This window comes from Hydra vulgaris, chromosome 12, assembly GCF_038396675.1.
Source record: "Hydra vulgaris chromosome 12, alternate assembly HydraT2T_AEP".
In the NCBI taxonomy this organism is placed as follows: Eukaryota; Metazoa; Cnidaria; class Hydrozoa; order Anthoathecata; family Hydridae; genus Hydra; species Hydra vulgaris.
Window position 1 is genome coordinate 50,308,443 of NC_088931.1, and position 17,252 is coordinate 50,325,694.

The 17,252-nt window shown below is 29.7% G+C and overlaps 1 protein-coding gene across 1 annotated transcript in view; it reads right to left on the bottom strand.

Annotated features, from left to right (window-relative positions):
- Window positions 1-17,252, bottom strand: part of LOC105845853 (uncharacterized) — a 201,050-nt gene that overhangs the window by 114,840 nt on the left and 68,958 nt on the right. Inside the window, exon 11 of the mRNA XM_065813584.1 lies at window positions 8,570-8,690. Within this exon, the coding sequence (XP_065669656.1) occupies window positions 8,570-8,690 (121 nt within the window). The remainder of the gene's footprint in view (window positions 1-8,569; window positions 8,691-17,252) is intronic.

Here is a 17,252-nt window from a genome sequence, read left to right on the forward strand (position 1 = left end):
GCAAATGAATATTGGTGTTGACACACATAAAAGTTTATTTAAAATAAACCTTTAGTAATAAAATTAATTTATTTAAGTAATTTTTATGCTTCCAAAAGTTACGGTTTTTCTCATCGTTGCATGATAAAAAAAGTATCATTGTAAAATGTTATTTTAACCATGAATTTATTTACATAATCGGAATTAATTTAACGTGAAAATGGAGCTAACATGTTCAAATTGTTGTTGGTCAGATTTTCTACTTTATAAAATATATATATTTCATGAAAAAAACAAAAGAACTTTTGCAATTTTCATGTAACGTAAGTTAACAAAAGCATGATAAAGTTTTGTTTTTTCTAAAACTTTTTTAAAAAAAAATTTAGTTTTTTAATAATATATGCGAAAGAATATTAAATGTTCCTACATTGAAAGTTTTGAATAACAATGCTTAGTTAAAGCACATTTTTATTTCAAATTTGTGTAACGTAAGTTAAAACTACATGCATTTACTAAAGTTCTGGCGCTTTTTCGTTAAGTTATTGTTTACAAAATGAATTAGGTCATTACGTAATTTTTATTTCGTCGCGTTGGGTTGACAAGGTTCAAAGTGAACCTTGTTGGGTTGACAAGGTTCAAAGTGAACCTTGTCAAACCAACGCAATTATTTTCATTAGGTTGAATTTTTAGAATGCAACTTTGCATTCTAAAAATTCAACCTAATGAAAATAGTATCATATCAACAAAAGAAGTGTAATAAAAACTTCGACAAAGATTTTCTTATTTAAATGACTTAGTACAAATAAAGGTGTAATACTAAAGTAATTTCTTAAAGTTGCTCTTGGTCTTGCGGAAAAACTGTTTTGGATTTAAAAATTTTAATAAAAGTTATATAAAATCACTCAGGAAGTGTGCCACCAGTTTTTAAAATTTACTTTGTTAATTATTTTTAATGAATAAGTGCAACACTTTCGACAATTTTTTTGTTACATTACTCTAGCTCTTGATAATAGATATAAAAAATCCACAAAAAATAATTGTTCGGTAACGTAAATGATGTAACATAAGTAAAATACATAGTATCAAAAAAACAAGTTTATTTTCCTTAGCCGGTCACCTCTGATAAATTTTTATATGCTTCTTAAATAAGTATAGAGTTCTCAACTTTTTAGCTCATTTTATTCTTTAGACTAACTTTAGACTAACTATGCTTTCATACAAAATAGCTAAAAGTTTAAATTACAGTTTAAATAGGCAAATATTTGATCAAGTTGTTGCATGTGTAATATATATATTTTTCTATAGAAATTAATAGAGATTCTATTGAAATTCTATAAAATTCTTTAGAATTTCTAAGGCCATTGTTTCGAAAGTTTATTGAATTTTTTTCCTGGGTATGACTGCCTCCACACCCATGTACATCAGTTTACTCAGGCAAAATAAACTCATGCAAACTAACAATTATGGAAAATTTAATTCTTTTTAAGTTGAGTTGTGTTATACAAAAATAATAAAAAACATTCAAAATATCACTTAAATAAGTATTCCCTAATTTTGCAATAAAAAATAAAAATATATATATTTGCAATAAAATAATTAAAAAATTTTGCAATTAAAAAGCATAAAAATGTTTATTTATTGTTACATTTTTGTCAGTGTATTTAAAGTAAAAAATTTAAAGTAAAGATAATATTAAAATGTTTTGACATTATTATTTTAAAATAAACTCAATATGTTCAAATGACCAGTTTAATAAATTTCATAAAAAAACATATAAAAAAAAAACTGTAAAAATACAACAAAGACAAAGAACTAAAAAGCTTTAGTATTTTTTTAAAAACTCTTTGAATTTTATATTTTTTTACTAAAAAATTTTTTTTAAATAAAATTCAATTTTTATAGTTATCTAGTAATAGAATCTTTTTAATTAGTTTTATAAGTGTTACGAAGGTAACAACCTTAGCCACTCAAGCGTATAGATAATAACCATACTCACTCAAGCGTGCACAAAAAGAAGTTATAAACAAACCATTCACTCAACAAAACGCCAAGAAACGATAGTTACTAAACAACTTGTGTACAAACCGAGACGCGTCTAGCGTCCTCAAAATATATAAAACAGTAGAGTGACAGAGTGAGATATAGTCGGAGAGAATCAGATATAGTCGGAGAAAATCAGAGACAGTCAGAGAGTGAGTTAGTTAAGTGGAAGAGAGAGAGAGGAAGTTGTATGGTGGCGCTCGAAGAACGAACCTGTTGTATTAGTTTATTATATGTTGTAATAATATTATATATGTTAAAGAAACAATATCAAGTTCAGACTAATGGTTTATGATCTATATATATAAATAAATATTTAAAATAAAGTTACCGTGTAACATTTTGGAGGCACTGCCCGGATTCAAGTGGATTTCATCTCTGCTTGGACCGACCGATTCAGCACTGTAAGTAAAGATTGACATTCGATAGTTCAACTTTAAATACATTAGACGAAAACCTGCAATTAGTATATGAACTAGATATAGTATTGAAATTAAACATTGATATTTACTTATGAGTCGCCTACGATCGGGAGAAATCTGCCCGTTCACCAAACCTTATCCTTGTTCGGATACCGCCAACAACATTCACAACTCTCTCAGTGATTCCTCCTCTGACTCAAATCACGCGTTAGACATATCTGAAACCAACCCATTTAAACAAGACGATAGCCGCTCTCCAACAAATAGTCCTGGGAAAAACAAGATGTCTCTAGAACAAATCATAGAACACTTATTAGTAATACGACAAATTATTAGTAATACGACAATTGGCCATAAAACGCAAGTTAAGGAAACCAATGACTAGAGGACCGCTGTTCCAGAAACATCAATGAGAGATAGCTTGCGTAACCACCACATCAAAAATGATGAAAAGCCTAGTAGTAAGAGTTTTCAACAGGAAGCCCAAGTTCGGCAGTCTGACACCTTTTGTCCATCAGGTAGAGTAATACCATCTTGTCCGCTACCAGGTGACTGTTTTCAACATTCTCAAGACCTTGTAAGCCGTCCAGAGAAAGTACAAAAATTTAATCTTAGGGGCACAGATGTAACATTTCCTCAAGACACATCAAAGAAAACGACCATAGAGTTTGCCACTAAGGTACAAGTAACAAAGGAAATGAAAGCTGCATCTTACTGTGAAACCATTCTTACCATAGCGCAAGCCTCAGAAACAAAAGAAGACTGTCTCTTCATACCGGAGACAGATATTTTTGAAGAACAAAATGTCCATGTTTTTCCTACCATTAACCATGGTGAATCTAGCCAAGTTAAGCTTCATATTGGTAACCCATCACCGAATTATTTGACCATTAGGAAAGATCAAGTGAAAGTGGAGTAATTGTCCCGCTACCCTCCAAAGTTCCTGATGAATACAGTGTTTGACCACCCACGGCATTGATAAGTTTATTAGAAACAAAAACTAATGAAGCTACGTTAAACCCCAACGAACCTCTTCAACTATTGACCTTACTAATCAAAAATAAAGATGTTTTGGCCAAAGTTTACACGAAATTGGACAGACCGATGTGGTAAAACACTTCATTGACACTGGTGATGCTCAACCGATTCGACAAAGAGCTTACCGTCTTGCCGAGTCACAAAAGAAATCACTAGACAAACACATTGAGGATATGATAACAAATAATATCATAGAACCAAGTGTTAGCCCTTGGTCCAGCCCAGTAGTCATGGTGCCCAAGAAGGATGGTTCCTACCGCTTATGTATAGATTAACGTAAGTTAAATAACGTCACCAAGAAAGATACTTACCCACTCCCTCGGATCGACGAAAGTCTTGACATGTTATATGGTGCAAAGTATTTTTCTTCGTTAGATCTGTTAAGTGGTTATTATCAGATGCAGCTTGACAATGACTCTAAAGAGAAAACTGCATTTATCTCCCACAAAGGATTATATCAGTTCAAAGTCCTACCCTTTGGACTATCAAACGCGCCTTCAACATTTCAGCGAATGATGAATTATTTACTTCAGGAACATCTGTATAAAAACTGCATGCTCTACTTGGATGACATTTTAGTATACTCAAAAACATTCGAAGACCACCTTAAACACATACAAATGATAATTAACAATTTAAGACATGCCGGGTTGAAAATTAACATACTTAAGTGTACCTTCTGTAGCTGTGAAGTTAAATTTTTAGGACATTTTATTAACGCGGAGGTAATTAAACCAGATCCAGAAAATATAAAAGCAGTAAAGGAATACCCTGTGCCCAAAAATATAAAAGATGTTAGGGCATTCATTGGTCTATGTAGTTATTACAGAAGGTTTATAAAAGGATTTTCAAACATTGCGCTACCATTGAATAAATTACTAATGAAAGATTCCAAATTCAAATGGGACATCGATCAGCAAAATAGTTTTGAACAACTAAAATATACCCTTATTTCATCGCCAATCTTAGCTTACCCAGACATTGAGAAACCTTTTACTATATACTCCAATGCAAGTGGCAAATCGCTGGGATATATCTTATCGCAATATCAAGGAGACCTTGAAAGAGTTATTCTTTATGGCAGACAAAAATTCACAAATACAGAAAGCAAGTATTCCACAACAGAACGCAAAGCGTTAGCAGTTGTAGTAGCAGTACAGAAATGTAGACAATATGTATATGGGAAACGTTTTAAAATTATAACGGATCACCATTCCTTGAAATGGCTAATGTCTATAAAAGATCCAACCTGTCGACTTGCAAGATGGAGCCTAATGCTACAGAGTTATAACTTTGAATTAGAATATCGATCGAGGAAAATGCATGGTAACGCGGACGGACTTTCCAGGAGAAATTACGACGTAGTCGCAACACTGACAGTACCAGGTAGACCCACTGACCAAGTTGCCAAAGAACAACGTAATGACCCCTATTACGCCAATCTGTTATCATACCTAGTCAAGAAAGAACTACCAGATGACTTAAAAGAGACAAAAAAAGTCTTAGCATTAGAAAATAGTTATCACCTAGACGAGAATGGCTTACTATTCCATCATGAGGCAAAGGCCTCAAAGAACCTCATCCAGTTGGTTGTACCACAGTCATTAAGATCCGAAATAATAACCTGGGCCCACGACAAACCATGCGGAGGTCACTTTGGAGTGACAAAAACCTATGAAAAGATCAGAACCAACTATTTTTGGGTGGGTATGTACAACGACATACAAACTTGGGTAAAATCATGTACCACCTGTGCACAACGAAAACGGAATCCAGCACCTAGCAAAGCACCCTTGCAACCAATTCCTGTTGAAGGACCATGGGATATCATTGCAGCTGATTGTCTGGGACCATTCCCACCATCATTAAAGGGAAACCACTACATAGTAGTTTTTGGCTGCTTGTTTACAAAGTATGTGGAAGCTTTTGCAATGCCTACTATTACTGCCACAACAATCGCAGAGTTATTTGTAGATAATATTGTGTTCAGACACGGAGCGCCAAGATGATTCCTAACTGACAGAGGTAGCAACTTTATTAGTAAATTAGTAAAAGAAGTATGTGACATATTAAATGTAAAAAAATCTTTCACAACGGCATATCACCCTCAAACGGATGGTTTTGTAGAACGAGTTAATGGAGTATTAGCTCAGAATCTTTCTATGTATGTTGCCTCTAACCAACGTGATTGGGATGTCCATCTTCCCGCAGCAGTATACGCGTACAATACTAGTATTTCCGCTAGTACTGAAGAAACACCTTTTAGGTTGACTTATGGCAGAGACGCTCTATTACCTCATGACACTACTTTGCTACCGAGAAAGGACCCAACGGACAACACCGACCTACTTATTCAACGACTCTTGACGAGTTTAAGATTATCACGTAACCTTGCAAAAAAAAATATTCAAAAAGCACAGACAAAAATGAAGCTCCACTACGACCAAACAGCTAAAGTATTTCCGTTTCAGGTAGGACATAAGGTATGGGTATATACCTCAATCACAAAGAAGGGTTTGGTGAAGAAACTCACAAGTTTCTGGCACGGCCCCTTTCATTTAATCAAGAAAACATCTCCCGTGACTTTTAAAGTCGAAAACATAAACAATAAGGAACTAACCACACCAATTCATGTGTCTTGTTTCAAACAATGGTTTGGCTTTGAAGAAAAACCAACAACAGAGATAACTCTAGACACTGAAGTTCTCATGGAGGCTACAGAAACAAGTGACAAATTTAACTTGGAGGAAACTAACGAAAAAACACATGAAGAAAATACAAGCGCTCCAGAAAATGAACCACCTTTAGAACAAACTCACGGAATTGGTCCCGATGTATATAGAATGGAAGAAATTCTCGACAAAAGAACAAGAAGAGGAAAAACCCAATACCTAGTCAAATGGGAAGGTTATCCCGCTGACCAAAATACTTGGAAGCCAGAAGAAAATATTTTTGATTCCCAAATGATAAAGAGATACCTCGATAGGAAAAAAATCAGAAAATGTTTGTCTATATCAGCTCTAATCACAACAGGTCGAAACATACAGGGGAGGAAAACCCAAAACAATCGTAAATTTATGCCTAGTGTAACCCTCAAAATAAGAGAATTATGGAAAGTACTTTTTATACTATGGTGTCTGGTCTTTCTACCAACATTTATTACGGGCATTTATATTGGCGAAGTGTATGATTGTACTAAAGTACACCCAATTGGAGTCTATCAGTTACCCACAATTGACACGTGTTCGCACAACATGTATTCACTTAATGGCTCTGTTAAAACATTTATAGCCGATGTATATGTCTATCGTCCACAAACCACGACTATCCAACTTTGCCATTGCTACGCTGGAAAAGTCACTCCCACATGCCGTACCAACTTTTTCAATCAACATCCCCAAGAAAGAACAAACACCCCTCACGTGGATGCAAATGTTCAATATGTAAGATTGATACGACAAAGTAGAAATATTATTCTACGGTAATGGCAGGATCTTTGAACAAAAGTCCTGGATGGGATTTGAGACGCCCCAACCACCACGAGTTTCCTACGGTCAAGATATTTCCTGTAGTTTATTACAATGAATTTCTAAGTTGATAATGTGCATAATGTTGCTGTTTCACAATGACACAGTTTCGCAATGATGCTGTTTTTATGTTGCTGTTTCGCAATGATCCTGTTTAGCAATGATTTTTATGATGATGTTTTATGTTGCTGTTTTGCAATGATGCTGTTTTTATGTTGCTGTTTTGCAATAATGCTGTTTAGCAATAAGTTTTTATTTTTATTTTGCTGATATACTGTGACATGTCACAGTATCTTAGTCCCGATATACTTAGATAATAAGAAAAATTAAGTTTTATTAACTATTTTTGTTTTTTTTAATTCTAACAGATTATATTAAAGTCTTTTAAAGGAACACAGATGTAACAATATGCAATAAACATAATAAAATGCAATAACAATAATAAAAGTACATGAAATAATAGTGATCGTGCACTTCATGACAATATGCTTATTGAACCAGTAAAAAATCTATTTCAAATTGCTAGCAGTTGCACTTGTTAAAATGTAAAGGTTCAGTATTCTCTGTAGATAAAGTTTTCTGATGTGTACTGTACATTATTATTGACTATTATTGTGCAGAAATACTTCTTTCTAAATGAACCATATTCAATCTGTATAAATGTTACAACATTAGGTACAATAATAAAAAATTTATATCTTGTGAATCATTTATAGGGTTTATCGCCCTAAGTTTTACTCTGGAGAACACTTTTGCAAGACAGAAAATTTGTCCAGACGACAAATTTTAGAAGAGCTTAGGTAAAAAATAACTTTAGCAACAGAAGCTAGAATGATTAGATTGACTGATAACTGATTAACCGATTTGTTAATGATATCTTAAAAGATTTGGTCATTAAATTCAAAAAAACTAAAAAAAAGATTCTTTGAAAATAGTTATGGCTTTTTCTTTGCAGAAATAATAAAATAAAACCCATATATTAAAGACAAAATATTGGACTTTGTTAATGACACTAACAAATATTTTTTTTAATCACACACATTTTGTTAATTTTTGGCATCATACTTAAATTAATTACTTTATTTACTTACAAACTCAAATTACAATAGCCTGTTTTCTTGTGAGAGGGGGGGGGGGGATAAAATTCAATGTGATTCTGCATTTAATCAATAAATAAAATTTTAAGATCATTAAGACCACAAAAAGCACCTAAAAGTATAAAGTATAATTCTTTTTCATGAACAAGAGCCATTTACCATTTTACAGTTTTAAACTAACAAAGTGTATAAGTGAACAATTTTGGTTCAAACAGAGTAACTAAAAAATAAACAGTAACTAAATAGCATTCATTCATTTACATCAAAATAGCATTCATTCATTCATTAATACTTAAAAGTATTAAATATTCTTTTTTTTTCATTACTTTATAAAATTTTTATTTTACTTGTCTAAATGAACACAAAAATCTTTTTTAAAATGAATTCTGCTGTAAACCATGACTTGACACATTCTGAACATAAAATTTTAGAAATACATAAATATATAAACTTAAAAAAAACTTACTTTCAGTTCCATAAAAGTTATACTTTATAACAATCCCAGATGTTAACAATATTCTAAAACATTTTGCTTTAATAACATCAACAAAAGGAACATACTGACTTTCACCACCATTTAAAAAAATCTAAACAAAAGAAGTTTTGAATTACTTTTACTTATTTAATATTTAGTTTTTAAGAAAAGTTTATAATAAAGTTTGGTCTTTGTAGTAAAAGGTTTTATTTAAATTTAGTTGCGATTAAAACCATGTTGTTTGCAAAAATACTAATTATTATTGCAGTCATGGTGCAGTAGTTAGAGCACTAACTTTAGAATCAAAAAGATGTTCATTCCCCACGTTTAAAAGCAACATTGGTGAGGAAGAGTGCAATACTAAAATTCTATAAAATAAGCCTCCTTATTCAATCTTTTTCTGTGGTGTAATGTAGTAAACAACTGGGTTCGAAATTAATGTAGTAAACCAACAGACCGCATAAGTATTTATACATACTAAAGTATATTTTTTAATTTGAAATTTATGTTACATTTTATATATGCGTATGTATATATGCATATATATATATATATATATATATATGCATATATAAACATCATCATGATCAACATGATCATCATCATCATCATCATCATCATCATCATCATCATCATCATCATCATCATCATCATCATCATCATCATCATCATCATCATCATCATCATCATCATTATCATCATCATCATCATCATCATCATCATCATCATTATTATCATTATCATCATCAAATTCATCATTATCATCATCAAAATCATCATCATTATCATCATCGTCATATAAATCATCATCATCAAGCTTAAATCTTCCCCTTTTATGCTGTTTTTTAATATAAACATCTTGAGCATCTTTATTCCTTAACTAAAGCTCATTCATAAATATGCAACACATACCATTCAAGTTTTTTTACTTCTACCATTTTCTTCTGAAGTTGCTACCTTTCTACATGCTACTTCCTCTCTACATGCTGATACCCAAATCTATTGCTACTACCACTCTATATACTAATACCCAAATCACTTTAATCTTCTCTGACAAACATTGTTCAATTCAACCTTCAATTCAACTCTCTAATCTCTGTCTAAGATTATGCTTCTTTTTCTTTTCTTGTTAGAGTCATACCACACATCCATCTTATCATCTCTTTCGACAAATACTACACCATATAAATAACAAAGTTTATACAAATATGTAAGGATATTACATAGCATTTAAATAAATAGCAAACATATATTTTGTATCTCAGATGTTAGGTTATAGAGACTTTTGAAAAGCCTTCAACAGTGTCATTAACTAAAGTAAGTCTAGCATTTAATCTTTAATTCATGGGTCTAATCTTTTACTTCTCCCAAGAATAGGGCAGAGTTATTTGGAAAGAACTTTTCCTCTAATTTGACTCTTGAATCTAATGGCCATACTCTTCCTGTCATTCCAGTTAAACAGATTAACCCATTGTTAAACATTTAAATCACTCTGACTTCCAATGCTAAAGTTAATTCTCAATTAAAGACTTTTACAGTTTGTGATTCAGATAGGATTACCATCCAAGTCTTAAAAAGGTTTTCTTTAGAACTCTCTTCAATTTTTGCTAAACTATTAATAAAGGCTTAATAAGTATTTCCAATTTTTTTAAAACTCTAGAAAACACTCTGACCTTTTTAACTATCCTATAATCAGTCTTCAATCTATTATTAATTTCTTTATATAAGGGTTTTGAGATTATTAAATTATTTCTTTCTAATTGCATTATTAAAGTTATTCTTGAAAACTCTTGAGTTTTGAACATTTTGAGTAGCTATAAGAGTACCACAACTTTGCTCCTACAATCTTATCTACAATAATGGTCTTCATAAAAATTTTACATCTAAAGTATTTGCTGGCAACTCAACTTTCTACTCTTGTCTTGGAAAAAAGTCTTCACTTTTTGATTGCTTAAGAACAAGCAGCCAATTCTAAATCTGATCTCTCTTCTGTAACAGCTCGGGGCTTGTAGTGGTTTGGGGATTTAAAATCTGGACATTTTGTTGGACAACAAAACTCATTTATTTACTGCAAATAAGTATTGCAATATTGTTGGCATTCCTATAATGATAAATAACAACCCTCTTACTGTCAGAAAGTCTAAAAGCACATTGTTAATGTAATTAGACCTGCTTTATCTGCCAAGCTTGAACCGTTCTCTCCCATTGTTGCAAGGTTGTATTTCTTTCTTTTTTCTACAAATACTATGGTCAATGCTCAAATGAGCTATCATCTCCAGCTGGAACAAACAAAACTCATTCTCGACTGGCTTCTTATTCAGCAAATTGCATCCTTTTACTGTCCCTGTCCTTTTATGCTGTAAAAATTTGTATTAATGCAGTTTTTTTCCTTGCACATCAAAAAAATGTCATAATTCTTACCCACCATCATGTTTTCTTAACTTATACAACCTACAATTTATCAACTCTTTAGTTAACTAGTATATTTTCTAGTAACTTAATAGTGGTTGTTTGAAACCCTTTTGAAAAATAAATTAGTTTTTGAAAATATATAAATTGATGCCAGTATTTAATAAATAGTAAATCTATGCATAAATTTATAATATATGAAGTATTACAAATTTTTTTTTAGAGTTGGCTATCAGCCTCTGCTAAACCTTATAATTTTGCTGGGGCCTAGGCTAGGGCCAGGTTTGCAAAAAGCCTTATTTTTAGCCAGGAATAGGGACCAGCCGGGACCCGGGTCACTTACTAGTGTAATGTGACAAGACTATCATAGAAAACACTCTGACCTTTTTAACTATCCTATAATCAGTCTTCAATCTATTATTAATTTTTTTATATAAGGGTTTTGAGATTATTAAATTATTTCTTTCTAATTGCATTATTAAAGTTATTCTTGAAAACTCTTGAGTTTTGAACATTTTGAGTAGCTATAAGAGTACCACAACTTTGCTCCTACAACCAGGTTGAATTGTAAATTGTTGAACTTTTATTTTTAAAGTTTTTTTATTTTTTAATTTTAGCTCCTTATTATTTACAATTTAAATTCTTTGAGATTCCCATAAAGATACTTACTAGTGTAATGTGATAAGACCATCAGGTTGAATTGTTGAACTTTCATTCTTAAAACTTTATTAATCTTAAATCTTAGCTCCTTATTATATTTACAAATTAAATTCTTTGAGATTCTCATAAAGATAAGATACTCTCATAAGAGATACTTCCCATAAAAATAGCACTTTGTAGTATATCATACAAGTTTAGAAGAGAACAAACTATGTTTAAATATATGTATAAAGATAAAAATCTGCATTTTTGATTGCGCCCATTTGACATTACGCCCTAGATTTTCAACAACAATTTAAACTAGTTAAAGTTATCTGATTTACCCTATCAGAAACACACACTATTGTTTCCTCTACACTATCAGAAACACACACTATTGTTTCCTCTACACTATCAAAAACAAACACTAATAACCAAGAACAAACTATATAAAAATTAGTGAAAAAGGAGAAAGTTAAATAACAAAAAAACAGTTAAGAGGAGGCTTTCAAAACTATAAACTACATTAGAGAGGAAAACATAAAGAGGATTTCTAAGGTATCGTGTTTGAGGTCAAAAACTAGGTTTATGAAAGTTTTTTAAGCATGGTGGAACAGTTACAGTAAAAGGTTGCAATTTTGCTAAATGATGAGATTAAGTTTAAGTAGAACAAGAGTTTTATGTTGGAACAAACCAAGTTTTTTGAATATCGCTTTGAGTTTTTTGAATATCTCTACTATACATCACTACATGTCTATACCATACATCAAAAGATGCAACCATATGACAAATGGGATAGAAGCACAAGCAAATCCAACCACATTTGTAATGTGTTTTTGGATTATGTCTAAAAGAGAATGAGTTTAATTATAAGGACCAGCCCAAATATGACAACAGTATTCCACACAAGAATAAATGAGATTTAAAAAACTATAGAATGGATTGAGGAGCAAGATAAGGGAGCACTATACTGTCTTAGAAGAGAGATCACATTCAAGATTTTCTAAGCAATTAAAATCTCATAATTTTTTTGACCAGAGTATATGGTTGTGTCTTCTAGCAAATGAGCCACTTTAGTGGAAATTATTGATTATTGGAAAGATCATTAACATAGATAAGAAACATTACAGTAGTGAAGATGATTAAGCGTTCATCATCCAAAGCAGGAAACAATATAACGCAAGTTTAAATCTATGCCAGCTTTAATGAAAAAGGAGTGTAAGGCTGTCTTACAAAAATCTGCCAGGTTACATATTACCAGTAGCTAGGTGATCACGAAGATCTTGATCCTTACCTGTAATATTTAGTTTTATATTATTAACTATTCTTATAGTTAGTTAATTAATTTGTATCGGCATCGGTCTTAGGCTTTTTTTATCTCCCGGTATCAACATCAGCCAAAAATGTTCAATCGGTACATCACTAACAAAAAAATTTGCATAAAAATAAAAATAAACAAGTACTATAAGACTTAATATTTTTTACATATTTTTATCATTATAAATTATTACATATTTTTATCATTATAAAACTTATGTCACACATCTGACAAAAATGTTTTATAATAATTTTATGACAAAAATGTTTTATAATAATGATTATCAACATCACTAATTTTTCTAATTCAATCATATTTTTTGAATAAAAAGTTGGGCTTTTTAGCGATATCTATTTTTTTTAGAGAAATTTCAACAAAGATACTATTTATGTCAAGAGTCAGGAAACCACTATTTATGTTGGGAGTTAGGAAGTAGCAAAGAAAATTAAAGAGGAAGAAAACAATTGAGATTTATATAAAGAGAGAATGGATTCAGGAGTATTAAAACATGAAGCATGATAGAGATAACCTAAGTAGGTACTAACTTTAGAACGGATTGGATTGTCATTGTTGTGGGAGATCAGTAGAAAAAGATGTTTTGAGAAGATTCCCAGAAGTCGCAAGAGATCAGGTTCAAAATCAAATGCTTGTTGTTCTAATTAATCAATAAGTTTTTTTTTTTTAACAAGAAAGTAACCGAAAGCAAAGTTAAAAAACAAAGGTTTTTTAACAAGATTAGAACATATAGATGCATCATCAAAAAAAGACCAAAGATAAAACGTTGTATTGTAGCTCAGAAGTTACTCAAAATGAAGAAAATTGTCTCCATCAATCATGTATTTAATAGAGTGAAAGTGTTGGAGTTGTGAATAGGAATGTTAACTTTGAAATCTTTTATAGATGAAATAAAGTTAATGAGACTATTTAAGATTTTCTAAAAACCTAACTTCTAATATAAAATACAAGATTTAGTAACCTGAGAGTAATAACCTTTTTAGCTAGTACGTTTACACATTAATTTCTTAAAGCTATAAAAAAAAAGTTCGTTTTAAGGAGAGTTTTTCTGAAAAAAAATTTAAAAAACAACTATAAATAAAAAAAGTTTCAAATAAAAATGATCTTGAGTGAGATTAGATAAAAAAATAGAAGTTTTTAGGGACAAGAGCCATTCTAAATGATAAGCATTAAAATCACCAAAAAAAACAATAAAGAATGCAGTCTTGGCAAGAATGAGAATAAAATAAAACGAGAAAGTTGATATATTGAAGTGATGCAAAATGAAAGCATATTTAGAAAAAACAGAGAGCTCAAAACTTACTTCACAAAAAATAGGTTATTTAATACATAAGTAAATTCCCATACCAAACATGTAACTAAACGAGTACTTGAATAATCACAACATCCAAAGATAAAACAGCCAATATCTGTCTCAAAAAGCAGGTAGGCTTTGTGAAATTTGAAAAAGGTAAGTTCTAACAAATAAAAAATTAATTGAATGACCAATAATATTTTTATAGATAAATTTAATAAGTTTGGCAGAGATAATGGTTTTAAATTTTCTGGTATTAGTACTTACTTATTTAAGAAAACGGTTTTTAACTCATTTAAAAACTGTTCAAGAACACTTTCCTCAAAAAAATAAGTGTCTTTCACATAAAGTGTTATTTAAAGATGAACAACCGAGATTAACAAAGATTAATCTTAAGATAATGAATTTTAAAAAATATTAAAAGGATATTGAATGTAAAAAATATTAAAAGAAAATGTTTAATTCTACAACAGCAATCAGATGATAGCAATCCACTCTCAATTATGTAGAATAACTATACAGAATAAATATATTAATATAATATAACATATTAGTATGTTGTACAAAACAAAATACAAAGTTTACACAAGAACATAAAAAAAATACTTTACTGCATAATTAGATATGTATAAAACAGTGAGGACTTAGGGTTACTGTTTGGGCAAGCAGTAATTATTTAAAAATTATTTTTTACTGTCTTTAAAAAAAAAATTTTTATAAAACATTTTTTATGGATTATAATTTCAAAATTCAAGAAAAAAGTAAAACTGTTTACAACATTTTGAAAACTTCAAACTAATAATTTACATTTCCTTTTAGGCTTAAGAGTAAAGAATCTTAAAAATTTGATTTAAAAAGAATCAGATCCATAACAAAACAATAAACATGCAACAATATCTTTAAATAAAATTTTATTTCCAATAGTAATACTTATGACTTAACTTCAATGTTTTTAATGTTAATCCTGCAATAGTAACATTTTAAATTTTATTTATAAATTGCATTTTTTTAAATATTTAGCGCTTCCAGATTATATTTTTCCAAATATATAAATTAAAAAAATTATTAATAAAAGTTACAACTAAAAATAAAAACATTAAACTAAACATTAAAAATAAAACACATTAAAAACTTTTTAATTACATAAAAATGTTGTTTCAAAACTGATTTTTAAAAATTTGACATTGATTTAATTTTTATTTTTGTCATATCTTAAATAAAATTGCTTTTATAGCATTTAAAAAAATTGTTTTAAAATCTTCAATAAAAAAAAACTGCTAAAATCTAAACTGCAAAGAAGACATTACATTAAGGTCTAGAGCAATTATTAAGGCTAATATTTACTTTCTTATATTTTTTTACTCTTTTTATATTTATGCATTATATACCTGTTTTAAACATTTATTTTAAAATTTTTTTTAGTTTTAGTCAAAAAGGAAATTGGTCAAGATCAAATCTGGTGTTAGGCTCGGCATGTTACTTTAAATGATTACTCTGATGAAGAATGTTTTCAAAAATTTCATTTGTTTAAAAATAGAGATATTGTCAACACATTAAAAATGATTTGTCACCAATCAAATTAAGAAGCAACCCAATTTCTTCAGAAGAAAAAATGCTAATTAATCAATGAGGTAAAAATTTATCAGTCAATTAAAAAAAAATTAGCAACAAAAAAGGAATAATCTTTTATTGTTAAATATGCTTGTTATTATTGGACTGCTATGAATAAAGTTTAAAAGAGCTGATTTATAGACAACTTAACTAAAAATAGCTTTTTTACTTTTTCAGATTGTTTTTTAATTCAGAAAACCTCTCCAATTGCTTAGGATAAAAAATTCCAGATGTCATAAACTTTGAGGACAACCGATTAATTTTCTACTTTTAAATAAACACTATTTATGTGATATGTATGATTTATGAAGAAAATAAAAGTTTTTATAGCAAGTTTAATTGTATATTAAACAATTGCCAAAATTTGCCTGCCCTTAATAACCTCCTTGAATATTAATCAATTCTGAACCCCTCTCTCCCTTACTTCTACTTAAAATTATTTTCCTAACTTTTATAATATTTTTTACTAAATAAATATTCAATAAAAAAATATTTATTTAGTTTTTATAGCAGAGTTTTATAAAAATATTCTTTTCATTTTATACGCTGATGAACTTAGGCTGTAAAAAATACTAATTAGTAATAATCCATATTTTAAATTTGTTAGAAACTTTATGAATTCAATATTATAAAAGTTTGTTTTATAAAACTATGAAAACTTCATTCATTAAAAAAAAAATCATTTTGGTTGTTGTTTTTTTTCTTTTGCATAAGTTTTTGCGTAAGCTCAGCGCAACTCGTGCGCAACCCTAATTTTACAGAAATGCTGCAAAACATTGGCGAATACCAAATAGTTATTAAACGCTGAACTGTATGGTTAGTTTTGCTGGTTTGCCTTAGTTGAAAGTTTGGTGAATACGCACCCAGGTACAACAATTGATGGAAACATGGCACGAAAAGTATTCTGAAACTATAAGGTGTCTGTTTAAAAATTATAGAGAACACTATAGAAGAAAATATTCAAAAAAAGTCACTTGAAAAGATGCGAAGATTATTATGCAGTTCAGATCCACTTATTAGCTCTCTATGAAGAAGTATGAGTTGTATTAAAGAACTTGAACTTAACAAAGATTAAACATTTATTGTAACTTTTTTTAATTACAAGTTTTGTATATCTTTACTCTGATTTCTTATAAAATATCTAATAAATAAATGTTTCTTTGTTTATAAAAAGGGGTATAACACGTAACAAACATTTTAAATAATGTTTCGAATTTGAGAAAAACTGTTTCTAAAAACATCTAAAAGTTATGTCTAAAATCTCTATTACCCTATACACCATTTTCTATTAGGGTGTTTAGGGTGCCTGCATCTCCAATAAATAACATTTTTTTTTAAAAAAAAAGATCTTTGTGATGAACAGAGTCACTCATAAAAATATCAATTTG